Below are 14,410 nucleotides of genomic sequence, written 5' to 3' on the forward strand. Positions count from 1 at the left end.
CCTTTCAAGTATTTAAACATCTGTATCATATCTCCCCTGTCTCTTCTCTCCTCCAGACTGTACATATTTAGGTCTTCCAGTCTCTTCTCATACTTCTTTTGGTTCAAATTTCTTACCATTTTCGTCGCCTTCCTCTGGTCCGCGTCAAATCTTTTTTTATCTGAACACAATACTCAAAGTTCAATCTCACCAATGACCTAAACAGAGGCATCAACACCTCTCTTTTTCTGTTGGTTACTCCTCTTTCTATACAGCCTAGCATCCTTCTGGCTACAGCCACCACCTTATCACACTAATTAGATGCCTTTAGATCAGTGGTCTCAAACTCGCGGCCCGGGGGCCACATGTGGCCCGCCAGGTACCATTTTGAGGCCCTAGGTATGTTTATCACAATCACAAAAGTAAAATAAAACAGTTTCTTGATCATACGTCTCTATAGCTATAAATGATAATATTATTATTAAGACTTAGCCAAAAGGAAAGATTTATAACCTATAAAAGAGTTTTACCTCATGCAAAATTCTCATTTCTTTAATACGACATTAACTATTTTTTTCTGAGGCCCTCCAAGTACCTACAAATCCAAAATGTGGCCCTTCAAAGGGTTTGAGTTTGAGACCACTGCTTTAGAATCTCAGACACAATCACCCAAAAGTATTAAAACAGATTTTATGCTGCTTATCCTAGGAATAAGCAAGTGGATTTCCCCAAGGCATCTCAATAATGGCCTATGAATTTCTTTTGTAGGAAATTATCCAAACCTTTTTAAAACCCCGCTAAGCTAACTGATTTCACCACATCCTTTGGCAACAAATGCCAGAGTTTAATTAAACATTGTGGGAAGAAATATTTTCTCCAGTTTGTTTTAAATCTACTACTTAGTAGCTTCATTACATGCCCCCTAGTCCTGGAAATATTTTTAAAACAAATTGGAGGAAATATTTATTTATGTTTACTCTAAGACTAGTTAAACTCTGGAACTTGTTGCCAGAGGATGTGGTTATAGCAGTTAGCGTACCTGGGTTTAAGAAAGGTTTGGACAAGTTCCTGGAAGAAAAGTCCATAGTCTGCTATTGAGATAGACATGGGGGAAGTCACTGCTTGTCCTGGGATTGGTAGCATGGAATGTTGTTACTGTTTGGGTTTTTGCCAGGCCCTTGTGACCCTGATTGGCCACAGTTGGAAACTGGTCTGACCCAGTAGGGGTATTCTTATGTTTTTCTTTGCAACTGGATAGCATGATGATGATGATAAGAAAAAGGAAGATGAAGATAGAAATGATGAATTAGACAGCAGTACCTCTAATGCAGAGATAATGACAATAATGGTGATAACACATTCAAAGATTCTCTCGAATAAAACCTGCAAAATCATCTTGATTGCAACCTGGCCTGATCTGAAGGAACATTTTATCAGACTGAACAGCCCACTTTCTTCCGGTGCCGTGTGTTGGATTAATGACCCACAAGAGCCCTGGCATGAGTGACAGTTTCAAGGGATTGAATTGATAGGATAAAACCCATTGCATTTAATGTAGTTTCAGCACTTTTACTTTTTACTCAAAAAAGCATTATATTAAGTAATAACATTTTTACTTTCACTTAGGTAAATTTTTAATGTGTTTTTCATTTGTTCTTACTTTTACTTAAGTACTTTGACCTAATACTTTGAACAATACTGCTGATAGGAGTGTGAACAGTAACAGCCCCTCCCCTCTGATAGGAGTGTGAACAGCCCCTCCCCTCTGAAGGGAGTGCTTAAGAGTAACAGCCCCTCCCCTCTCATGAGAATGTGAACAGCCCCTCCCCTCTGAAGGAAGTGTTTAAGAATAACAGCCCCTCCCCTCTGATGAGAATGAGAACAGCCCCTCCCCTCTGAAGGGAGTGTTTAAGAGTAACAGTCCTTCCATTCTGATGAGAATGTGAACAGCCCCTCCCCTCTGAAGGGAGGGTTTAAGAGTAACAGCCCCTCCCCTCTGATGAGAATGTGAACAGCCCCTCCCCTCTGAAGGGAGGGTTTAAGAGTAACAGCCCCTCCCCTCTGATGAGAATGTGAACAGCCCCTCCCCTCTGATGAGAATGTGAACAGCCCCTCCCCTCTGAAGGGAGTGTTTAAGAGTAACAGCCCCTCCCCTCTGATGAGAATGTGAACAGCCCCTCCCCTCTGAAGGGAGGGTTTAAGAGTAACAGCCCCTTCCCTCTGATGAGAATGTGAACAGCCCCTCCCCTCTGATGAGAATGTGAACAGCCCCTCCCCTCTGAAGGGAGGGTTTATGAGTAACAGCCCCTCCCCTCTGATGAGAATGTGAACAGCCTCACCACTCTGAAGGGGGTGTTTAAGAGTAACAGTCCCTCCCCTCTGATGAGAATGTGAATAGTAACAGCCCTCCCCTCTGATGGGAGTGTTAAGAGCCTCTGCTCCTCCCCTCAGATGAGCGTGCAGCATTCCCTACCTTTGCTGTACTGGACTCCCAAAGCGATGACAGAGCCAAGCAAGAGGCCAGCCAAGAGCAATGAAAGCAGTCCCAGGACCAACTCCAGCTGTGTCCTTACACCCAGGAGTCCCAGGAACTGCACCTGTCCCTTTCGGAAGCCTATCTTTGGGGCAGACATGAGAAAGGAAGAGACGGGGTAGGAAGAGAGCAGCAGTCAATACTTATTTCATACTACTGTAGTATCATCTTCTAATTCACTTTGAACTCATATTTGGAAAGATGGGTAATTGAATCTCAGTCTAAATTAATAACATCTCCTAGAACAAACAGAACACCAAATGGAAGGCAAAAACATCTGGAGCAACCTTCAGCCACAGCCAGACATCTAAATGGAGGCTACTGAAAGAAGAAGGGACTTACACATTCAGTGGCAGACCACCAAATACATGTTATTTTCTCTTTTTTAATGCTGTATTTATTGAACTTTCATAACATAATTATAACAAAGGAAATAAACTCCACTTTAGACTCAATGAAGTCAGTCAAGAAGCAACAGAGTAATTGAATTCTCTTTGGGTTTCTGGCAGGTACTTGTAACTTAGATTGACCACTGTTGGAAACAGGATACTGGGCTAGATGGACCATTGGTCTGACCCAGGGGTGTCAAAGTCCTTCCTTGAGGGCCGCAATCCAGTCGGGTTTTCAGGATTTCCCCAGTGAGTATGCATTGAAAGCAGTGCATGCACCTAGATCTCATGCAGATTCACTGGGGAAATCCTGAAAACCCGACTGGATTCCGGCCCTCGAGGACCGGAGTTGCCCATCCCTGACATAGACACTCTAATCCAGGGGTCTCAAAGTCCCTCCTTGAGGGCCGCAATCCAGTCGGGTTTTCAGGATTTCCCCAGTGAGTATGCATTGAAAGCAGTGCATGCACCTAGATCTCATGCAGATTCACTGGGGAAATCCTGAAAACCCGACTGGATTCCGGCCCTCGAGGACCGGAGTTGCCCATCCCTGACATAGACACTCTAATCCAGGGGTCTCAAAGTCCCTCCTTGAGGGCCGCAATCCAGTCGGGTTTTCAGGATTTCCCCAGTGAGTATGCATTGAAAGCAGTGCATGCACCTAGATCTCATGCAGATTCACTGGGGAAATCCTGAAAACCCGACTGGATTCCGGCCCTCGAGGACCGGAGTTGCCCATCCCTGACATAGACACTCTAATCCAGGGGTCTCAAAGTCCCTCCTTGAGGGCCGCAATCCAGTCGGGTTTTCAGGATTTCCCCAGTGAGTATGCATTGAAAGCAGTGCATGCACCTAGATCTCATGCAGATTCACTGGGGAAATCCTGAAAACCCGACTGGATTCCGGCCCTCGAGGACCGGAGTTACCCATCCCTGACATAGACACTCTAATCCAAGGGTCTCAAAGTCCCTCCTTGAGGGCCGCAATCCAGTCGGGTTTTCAGGATTTCCCCAATGAATATGCATTGAAAGCAGTGCATGCACCTAGATCTCATGCAGATTCACTGGGGAAATCCTGAAGACCCGACTGGATTGCGGCCCTCAAGGAGGGACTTTGACACCCCTGCTCTGACCCAATAGGGCAAGCTGCAAGAACACTTCTTTATCAGTAACCACAAGAGGGCGCTTTATCAAATCCCTTTCCCTTTTCACCAAGGAATCCTTATTTCAATTCAAGAACAGAGGCCTCTAATTTAGTTATCATCTTTAAATCCTGTTCTGACTCTGTAATGACCCTCTGAATCCTTTTAATAGAATTTGGGGCATCATATACTTTAAAAATCTACCTATGGAGGAAATGATTTAACTTGGTGCCTCAATTTAAACACCACAATAGGGTTCACTTAAGAACATAAGAATTGCCATACTGGGTCAGACCAAAGGCCCATCAAGCCTAAGATCCATTTCCAACAGTGGCCAAACCAGGTCCCAAGCACCAGACAGAACCCCAAAGAGTAGCAACATTCCAGAGCTGAAATTGTGATGTCATAATGCCTCATTCCACCAATGCCTAACAGCCAACCTCATCAGTGATGTCACAATGGCTTGATTGGCCTATACTTGGCTCACATGATAAGAACTTAAGAGCTTCCATACTGGGACAGACCAAAGGTCATCAAGTCCGGTATCCTGTTTCCAACAGTGGCCAACACAGGTCCTGAGGGGAAGAGTAACCTAATGGTTAGTGCAATAGGCTGAAAACCTGGGGAACTGGGTTCAGCTCTCATTGCAGCTCCTTATGACCCTGGGCAAGTTACTTAACCCACCATTGTCCCAGTACATACTGTATTTTTTGTTCCATAGGATGCATTTTTTCCACCCCTAAAAAGGGGATGGATATAAGGGTGCATCTTAGGAAGAAAATACCCAAACACCCTCCCCCCCATTAACTTTTTAAAATTCTGGTGCCCTCCCTCGCTGGACATAGCTGCCTGCCTGGTCCCTGCAAGCACGGACAGCTGACGCTGCTGCCTCCGAGTCCTCTTCTTTTCCCTTGCGGCAGAGCGGTGCACAAGGCTGCCCGCCTGGTCCCATGCTGCTTCCTGTGAGAATTGAGTTCTCGCAGGAAGCAGCGCGGGACCAGGCGAGCAGCCTTGTGTGCTGCTCTGCTGCAAGGAAAAAGAAGAGGATTTGGAGGCAGCTGTCAGTGCTCGCGGGAACCGGCAGGGACTAGACAGGCAGCCGTGTCCAGCGAGGGAGGGCACCAGAATTTTAAAAAGGTAACGGGGGAGGGAGGCTAGGAGGCCAGGGCCTGCCCTGCCAAATTAAAAATAGGTACGGGGGGGGGGGGAGGGGCTGGGCCTACCCTGCCAAATTAAAAATAAGGAGGGAGAGGCCAGGCCTGCCTGCCTGGGGGGAAGTCTGCCTGCTTGCCTGGGGGGCTGCCTGGGAGGGAGTAGGACTGCCTGACTGCATGCCCTGTCCCTACCTGCCTATCAGCCACTAGGGATGCCTGCCCTGTTCTGGCCTGCCTTGTCCCTACCTGCCTGCCAGCCATAAGGCCTGCCTGCCCTGTGCCCTGTCCCAGCCTACCACTAGACCACCAGAGGGGAGACAAGGTACAGAGCCTGGCAGGGAGGGGGAACAGGGTGCAGAGCCTGGCAGAAAGAATTTGGTTCAGAATGTTTTTTTTCTTGTTTTCCTCCTCTAAATCTAGGGTGCGTCTTATGGTCAGGTGTGTCTTATGAAGTGAAAAATACAGTAACTTAGATTGTGAGCCCACTAGGGACAGTGAAAGTACCTGCACATATTAAATGTTTACCAGTTTGATTATACCCACAGAAAAGCAGTATCTCAAATTCATGACCCTTGACCCTTTAATGGCACTTAGTCCTGCCTATGGCATGAAGCTGCATTACTGCTCCAAAATGTAGTTACAGACCTTTATGACCAGTGTAGGGCTAATGTGAGCTGGCATACCATGCAACACGCACAACCACCAGTATTTTATACATTGCGTATTCTGCTTGCTGACATGCCCATATTCCTCCTACAGCTAAACACTAAGCAATATTGCTAAATACGTTATAGAAAAGCTCCTGGAACTTATTCACAAAAATGCTAAGTACTGCCGCCTTTGACCACATTGAATGTTGGCGCTCTGTAAACTAAGCACCAGGTTACAGAATGAGGAGGTTAGTGGCAGCCACCAAATATTCAGTATGTTCTTTCAGTAATGGCCCATTTACCTTTCTGATTTTTCTCACGTACCAGTCTTTAATGCCAGTGAACAGGGATGATGCAGCTGTAATGCTAGAAACATCTAGTCAGCGCGACTAAAAGTCTTTGAAAAACTCTAGATTTTTCCTCAAATGCTTTATCAAACAGAGCTGGATCAATTAGTCCTTTTGCCATCCTGAAAATCTATTTTTCATTGAGGACCACATATGTGGATTCCTGATTTTTTTTGTTGTATCCACTGAAAACTTTAATTCACTCATTGGTAATTTCCTGTTTAGATTACTGTAATGCCCTCTATAAGGGCATTACAAAAAAGGAGATCAGACGACTACAGATCATCCAAAATACCGCTATTAAGATCATTAGCGGGGCAAAGAAATATGATCACGTCTCCCCCCTTCTAATCAACGCTCATTGGTTGCCAATCGAACACAGGATTAATTATAAAATTTTACCTTTAACATTTACAACCAGAATGAATAACCAACCCGATTTTATTAATAGCCTTTTAATCCCGTATGTTACGTCAAAATCCCTCCGCTCAACTTCTCAAAATCTTTTAGTTGTACCTTCATTAAAATCAATTAATACTTTACGCACCAACAACTTTGCTGTTACTACTCCTTCTCTCTGGAATTTATTGCCTATATATCTTCGTAACGAATCAGATATAAAACAATTTAAAACAGGATTAAAGACATTTTTATTCTGAGACGCTTTTTGTTAAAATGCCCTTTTAAGGGCTAAGTTTATAATCAAATCTTAATCTTTCTTAATAATTTTTTACCTAACCTATTGTTTTAGCCATTTATGTTCTGCTTATCCTATATCAATTGTAGTTCTTCCCCATCCGTCCTTTTGTTGCCGTATGTCTGTGCAAGTCACTTGTTTTCCCTGTTTTAATATACGTCTCAATGTAACTGTTTAACTTGTTTTTATGTAATTTTATTATGTTAAGTTTCAAGTTTCAAGTTTTATTACCATTTGATGAATCGCTTATACAAATTTTCTAAGCGATGTACAATTTAAAAAAACCCACTAGATACATTACATTACATTAGTGATTTCTATTCCGCCTGTGCCTTGCGGTTCTAGGCGGATTACAAATTATAAGAGATCTGGACATTACCGAGAGAATTTCGTAACAAAGATTATCTAAAGAATTACATAACAGTGATACAGGGTACTTTACATGGTGTGGTAGAGGATTCAATAATAAGAATTACATAGCAGAGAATCATATGATAACAGTGATAACAGAATCAAGTGAGTGGAGAATATCAGTATATACGGGTTACAGACGAGAAGTTACCTGACAATGACGTAAGAAGTTTGTTGGATAGTGAGGTAGATGCTTATTTAGGAATAAGAATAGTTTTTGGGAGGAAAGGTTCTAGAGTTGACTAATGTGTTATTCAAGAGAGGGAGAGCTAGTGCGAAAGGGGAGGAGATTAGTTAGTAGGGACGTGTTTTTTGAATAGAAATGTTTTGATTTCTTTTCGAAACACTTTGATGTCTGTAGTGTTGATCATTAGTTTGGTGATGGTGGGGTCAATTTTCGCTGCCTGTGTCGCTAGAAGGCTGTCGTATAGTTTGTTACGTCGGATACCATTATGAGGGGGGAAGGTGAATAGGTTTTGAGTTCTCCTTGATCTGGATGAGTGGTAGCGGTATAGGTGGTTGTTTAGGTAACAGGGGGCAGTTCCATGGGTTACTTTAAATAGTGGACAATAGAACTTGAATTGAGTTCTTGCTTTTATCGGTAGCCAGTGTGAGTCTACATAGGCGGGGGTGATGTGGTCAAATTTGCTGAGACAGTAGATGAGTCTGATGGCTGTGTTCTGAACGGTCTGAAGTTTTTTTATCATGTTGTTTGGGCATGGAAGGTAGAGGCTGTTGCAGTAATCCAAGGTACTGAGTGTGAGGGATTGTACAATGATCTTGTAGTGTTCTTTGGTAAAGAGCTTTCTTATTTTTCTTAGGTTTCGCATGGTGAAGAATGCTTTCTGTATGACTTTGTGTATCTGTGTCTGCATAGTGCAGCGTCTATCTAATTGTATTCTTAGAATTTTGAGAGTGCTCTATATAGGATATTTGATTGCGTTTACTTCCAGTTCTGTTAGTGATGGCTTTTGTTCCTTCTCTAGTAGTAGGAATTTGGTTTTCTCCGCATTCAGTTTCAGCTTATGGTTCATCATCCATTTTTCTACAGTTTCCAGTGTTGTTTTCAGGCGTCCATTGGAGATGGGGTCTAGGATGTCAAATGGGAGAATGATTGTTATGTCATCTGCATAGCTGAAAGAAGTTATATTTAGGGCGTCTAGGGCAGTGCCTAAGGAAGCTATGAAGAGGTTGAATAGTATGGGCGATAGTGGGGATCCTTGTGGTACTCCGCAGGGGTTTGTCCAGGGGTCAGATAAAAGATCTTTTGACTTAACTCTGTATGATCTTGTTTGAAGGAATCCTTGGAACCAGTTATGGACTTTACCAGTTATTCCTATGGCATCTAGTATCTGGAGAAGTAGTGGATGGTCTACTAAGTCAAATGCTGCAAATTTTGTTTTTTGTTTTTAGTGGTGCTAGTTTGTTCAGAGCGATCTCACTAATGGAACGCCATGTGTTTATGAATTCCTTGTGGTTGTGGTCTCACATACAATTGGACAAACTAAACACCATACAAACTAAATAAATCAGTTAACATTTTTGCAATCATATTAAAGACAGACATGATTGAAGAAGGAAAGGAGGGAAAAGTTACAATTTCATTCTCTATTGGAAAATACATAAATGGAAAAAACAATAGGGAGGGAAAGGGGTAAATGAGTTTGATATTCGTAGCAAGATGTGAGGGGTCCAAGATAGGCCGAGTTACACATCAAAGGCGTCTTGAAACAAAAAAGTTTTTAATAATTTTTTAACCGCTTAGAAATTAGATTAAGCGGTCAAACAAATATTTTAATAAACTTGAAACTTGAAATCATATAAGCAAGAAAAAGATGCTTTAATCTCCTTCATCATCCCGGCCTTGAAAAAGAAAGGAGTACATGCGGTTTAATTTTAAATGATACAGCTGTTACTATATGGTTACACTTGTATAATATTTCACAAATCATATAATTAGGAACAACAGAGCATTAGAAAGTCATCTAGATTCTTAGGTTTAAATGGGCAAGAAATGTAATAAATAAATAAGGCTACGAGGGATCTTAGGAAGACACTGAGAATCACAGGAAGCCAGAGCTGGTGGGACACCAAGGAGGCATCAAGAATCAAAAGCAAAGAGGGACCTCATGAAAATACTGAGAAATATAGGGCTGGTGGGAAGCTCAGGAGAATATCTAGAATCACAAGAAGACTAAGAAGGATCTCAGGAAAACATTGTGAATCAAAACAACACAAGGCTGGTAGGATGCTCAGGATGAAATCTAGAATCACAAGAAGATAAGGTTAAGAGGGATCTCAGGAAAATACCGAGAATCAGAAGAACACAGGGCTGGAAGGACGCTCAGGAGGATATCTAAAATCTCAAGAAGAAAAGGCTAAGAGAGATCTCAAGAACTGAACTAGCCACATCATCTTCTGAAGAAAACTGAAAACCCATCTGTTCGACACTTAATCTCCTATATCCTCTCTTCTCACCCCTCTTACCTATTCTCCTCCCTACTCTCTCCCCTCTCCTCCTGTCCCTCTCCATCCTCTCCCCTCTCTCTAAAGTCGCCTTGAGCCTGTATAGGTATGAGCGACAAACAAATAGAAGATTAGATTAGATTAGATTAGCATTGAGAATCAGAAGAACATAGGGCTGGTAGGACACTCAGGAGGATATCTAGAATTACAAGAAGAAAAGGCTAAGAGAGATCTCAAGAAAGCATTGGGAATCAGAAGAACACAGGGCTGGTAGTTCGCTCAGGAAGATATCTAAAATCACAAGAAAAAAAGGCTAAGAGAAATCTCAAGAAAGCATTGAGAATTAGAAGAACACAGGGCTGGTAGGATGCTCAGGAGGATATCTAGAATCTCAATATGAAAAGGCTAAGCAAGATCTCAAGAAAGCATTGAGAATCAGAAGAACACAGGGCTGATAGGACACTCAGGAGGATATCTAGAATCACAACATGAAAAGGCTAAGAGAAATCTCAAGAAAGCACTGAGAATTAGAAGAACACAGGGCTGGTAGGATGCTCAGGAGGATATCTAGAATCTCAAGATGAAAAGGCTAAGCAAGATCTCAAGAAAGCATTGAGAATCAGAAGAACACAGGGCTGATAGGACACTCAGGAGGATATCTAGAATCACAACATGAAAAGGCTAAGAGAAATCTCAAGAAAGCACTGAGAATTAGAAGAACACAGGGCTGGTAGGATGCTCAGGAGGATATCTAGAATCTCAAGATGAAAAGGCTAAGCAAGATCTCAAGAAAGCATTGAGAATCAGAAGAACACAGGGCTGGTAGGACGCTCAGGAGGATATCTAGAATCACAAAAAGAAAAGGCTAGGAGAGATTTCAAGAAAGCATTGAGAATGAGAGGAACACAGGGCTGGTAGAATGCTCAGGAAGGCTTCTAGAATCATAAGAATATAAGTCTAAGAGGGTTCTCAGGGAAACACTGAGAATAAAAATAATGCAGGATTGATGGGGTTCTTTGGAATATAAGGCTAAGAAATACCTCAGGAAGAAAGGATAGAAAGAATGCTCAACAGGGTATCTAGAATTATAAAAATATAAGGCAAAGAGGGACCTCAGGAAGGATATTCAAGAGAGCATCTAAAATCACAGAAAGATAAGGCAAAGCGGGACCTCAGGAAAACATTGAAAATCAAAAGAATACAAGGCTGGTGGGACACTCAGGAGGCCATCTAGAATAATTGGATGATAACATTACAGGAAGAAATTGGATTATTGACTCTAAGGAGGAGGTGCATACAGATCTATCCTCATGTATGCAAATTTATGACATGCAAATTCATTGTGGATATTCTGAAAATGCGATTGCACTATGTTCCCTGCTCAAGATTTTCAGCAATGCAATTCCTACCTCCATACTGTCTGGAGAGGTACTTCTGTCTCCAGGGGGGTCCGTGGCCTCCTCATCTGGAAATGTGGTTCGCTTGTAATCAGGCATCTACAAATGAAATATATACAGACTATGAGAAGGGGAGCAGAGAAAAGAGTCAGTGCATGAGACCTTACACAATTATCCTAACCCAGAGGAAATGGGCATGATCCTGTCCATCCCCACAGCCCAGATGACATTACAGCATCTCATAGAGTTTTGGAGAGCTAGCATAAGTAACAATGCCTGAAGATTAGGGCTCTTAAAAGGAAACAATAAGCTGGAGACTTCTCAGCATTGGCATAAATGATGTGCCAGGATGCTGGCCCAAGAAAGAAATCCAATTACATCTATTAGCACAGGAGACTTTTCTGTCCTGTACAAAAGGCATGTGGCCTTGAAGATACGGTGAAAGACCAGCATCTCAGTTCTGAGATTTGGGGAAAGTAGGAGATGTCTGTTAGTTTTGATGTTGAAGTCCTGCGTTGGGCAGGAACCAAAGTACCTTTAACAGGCCTTTGAGGTCTATAACCCACCGCGGCCATTACCATGTGACAGAAATCACTCCATTTACCAGGCACTTCACAGATGTGTTAGGCTGTGACAAGGACTCCTCCTTCTCAAGTATAGCATCACAGATTTTTCTGTGTTTAAGAAGCAGTTACAACTTCATTCGTTCATTCTACTACTACTACTACTACACAGCACTGTACAGTCACAAAGAAGACAGTCCCTGCTCAAAAGAGCATACAATCTAAACAGACAAACAAACAAGATGTCATGGATACAGTTTAGGGGAACGGTTAATCTGCTGGCTGGGTTGGAGGGCAGTGGGGAGTAGGGTTATGGATTGAAGGCTATATCAAAAAAGTGGGTTTTCAATCTGCTTTTAAACAAGAGAAGGGGCTTGGCGGACAAACTCGGGTAATTTATTTCAGGCATAGGGGCAACTAGATGAAAGGAACAGAGTCTGGAGTTGGCAGTGGAGAAGAAGGGTACAGCTAAGAGCAGCTTATCTGAGGAACGGAGTTCTCTGGGAGGTGAATAAGGAGAAAGAAGCAAGGAGAGATATTGAGGGGCAGCAGAATGAACACACTTGTAGGTCAGCAATAGGAGCTTGAACTGTATGCGAAGGTGGATAGGGAGCCAGTGAAGTGATTTAAGGAGTGTAGCGAGGTTGGTAGAAAATGAGTTGTGCAGCAGAATTTTGCACAGATTGTTGAGGGGAGAGGTGGCACTGTGGGAGACCAGTTAGAAGTAGATTGCAGTGCCAAGATGGCGTTTTGAACAGACGTTACTTGGTGAGCTCCACGCTAGCGCTGCTCTGCAAGCCCTCTCTCCCTTTACCTCAGCAGTTTTTCTGTGAAATTTTGAAAGCACCGGCTGGTGCTAGGCCTGGCCGGCCTTTGTCTTTTACCTGCGGGTCTCGGATGTGCAGTGGACCAAACACAGAAAAAGTCCCGAATGGGGCCGAGGAAGGGAGCTACCTGGTCTATTCCTCCAGTGCCTGGGAGCTCCAAAAACTTAATGCAGACAATGCTGGAAGCTGGGTTCTTCCGCCAGCCTAAGGAGACGCCCCCAACTCTGGCAGGTTCACCTTAGTGAAGATCGGGTTTCTCTTAACCCGATTCAGGGGCAAAGTCCTATCCAACCAGGAAGAAGCCCTGCAGAGAGAATACTGGACAGCTTATACCTGGAAGGTGGATTGCTGTCTAGCCCCGGAGGAGCAGTGGGAGGAGAGGCAATGGAGGAAGAAGTCTCCACTGGAGCCCAGACATTAGCACTCAAAGCAGGAATAGGAACAGCTTCTGTGAAAAACAACATCCAGTTTGGACAATTGACTAAGCCAGCAGTAGTAAATTTAGAGGAACTGTGGAGGGCTGTAGAAATCATGGACTCTAATCTCCATAAGGCAATGACTAAGTTACAGGCAGACTATGGCTCTGTCAGTTCCCAAATTTGGGTTCACGAGGAAAAGTTAAGAGAACAAGCAGATGTAATTAAAAGACATGAGGAACAGATTATCCAAATTAAGAAGGTAGAAATTGAGATTATTAAAGAAAAATCCTCTGTCCAAAAAACTGGAATATTTGGAAAATAAACAGAGAAGAAATAACTTAAGACTTTTAAATTTTCCCAAGTCTCCAGTTTTATCTCTACTTGAGATGATGCATAGATATCTGAAATATATTTTAATGATTCCACAAGATAATTTGCCGCCTATTACCGTGGCTCAATATATATCCACAGGGAAGAAATAGGAGAGTTCTACTCTTATTGAAAGTGGAGAAATGGAGAAGGGAGGAATGAACTTAACAGATTTCTTAGAGAATTCCCTGGAAGTAGTTACAGAAAGGATAACTTTATTGGTAACGTTTGCCTTAGAGCAAGACAGAGACTTTGTATTTAAACTTTACTTTAGACATATGAATGATAAGTTCTTTGGCTTGGCTATTTCTCAAGTGACACAGAAGAGATGGAAAGAATTTCTTCTTTATAAACCTAGAGCTTTGGCTCTAGGAGCATCCTTTATTTTGGAAATTTCCAGCAAAATGCTGTGTTTCACTACAAGGAAAACATTCACTACAAGGAAAACAAAGCAATTGTTGGAATTTATATCTGCCAAGGAAGGGGGGGGGGGGGAGTGATGATTGGTCCAATAGCTCCATCAGCAGTTTAAGTCCAGGCTATCGGGAGTTTCCATCATTGTCTCCTGAGCTGTTCTTGTAATTAATGAGTATATTTGCTTATTATTATACTAATACTTGGACCTATATTTCTTGATTAATGATGTAAATCTGTATTCAAGTATAAAAGTGCTTGTTTAATAATTTGAAAAAAAATTCAATAAATAAAAAAGTAGATTGCAGTAATCTAAGCGTGAGGTTATGAGAGTGGACAAGGGTCTGGGTCGTATGCTCAGAGAGGAAGGTACAAATTTTGGTGATGTAGAAAAAGAAGCGACAGGCCTTTTCTCTTCATTCCTCCATTATATTGCAGTTTTGATGTGATTCTGTACTGGAATTTGTAATGAGTTTTAGCATTATTTTATTATTTTATATTGTAAGTCATCTAGGAATGTTTTAAAAAAGTAAATAAATAGTGCCACTGTAGAAAATGGACATAAAGTCCATGCAACCTTCCATTGCACATATCGCTAAGTTTCCTCGATGAAGATAAATCATATGGACTGCCTTTGTGAACCAGCTCTGTGTT

At 42.4% G+C, this 14,410-nt stretch overlaps 1 protein-coding gene across 3 annotated transcripts in view; it reads right to left on the reverse strand.

Annotated features, from left to right (window-relative positions):
- Positions 1-14,410, reverse strand: part of LOC117367208 (endothelin-converting enzyme 2-like) — an 86,022-nt gene that overhangs the window by 51,881 nt on the left and 19,731 nt on the right. For 2 of the 3 annotated variants that reach the window (XM_033959604.1, XM_033959603.1), the window contains exons 2-3: positions 11,177-11,263; positions 2,453-2,597 (exon numbers count right to left, since the gene is read on the reverse strand). In XM_033959604.1, coding sequence (XP_033815495.1) covers positions 2,453-2,597; positions 11,177-11,263 — 232 coding nt within the window. The remainder of the gene's footprint in view (positions 1-2,452; positions 2,598-11,176; positions 11,264-14,410) is intronic. The other variant, XM_033959605.1, reaches the window with a different exon arrangement.

The sequence above is a fragment of the Geotrypetes seraphini genome, chromosome 9 (assembly GCF_902459505.1).
Source record: "Geotrypetes seraphini chromosome 9, aGeoSer1.1, whole genome shotgun sequence".
NCBI classification, from domain to species: domain Eukaryota; kingdom Metazoa; phylum Chordata; class Amphibia; order Gymnophiona; family Dermophiidae; genus Geotrypetes; species Geotrypetes seraphini.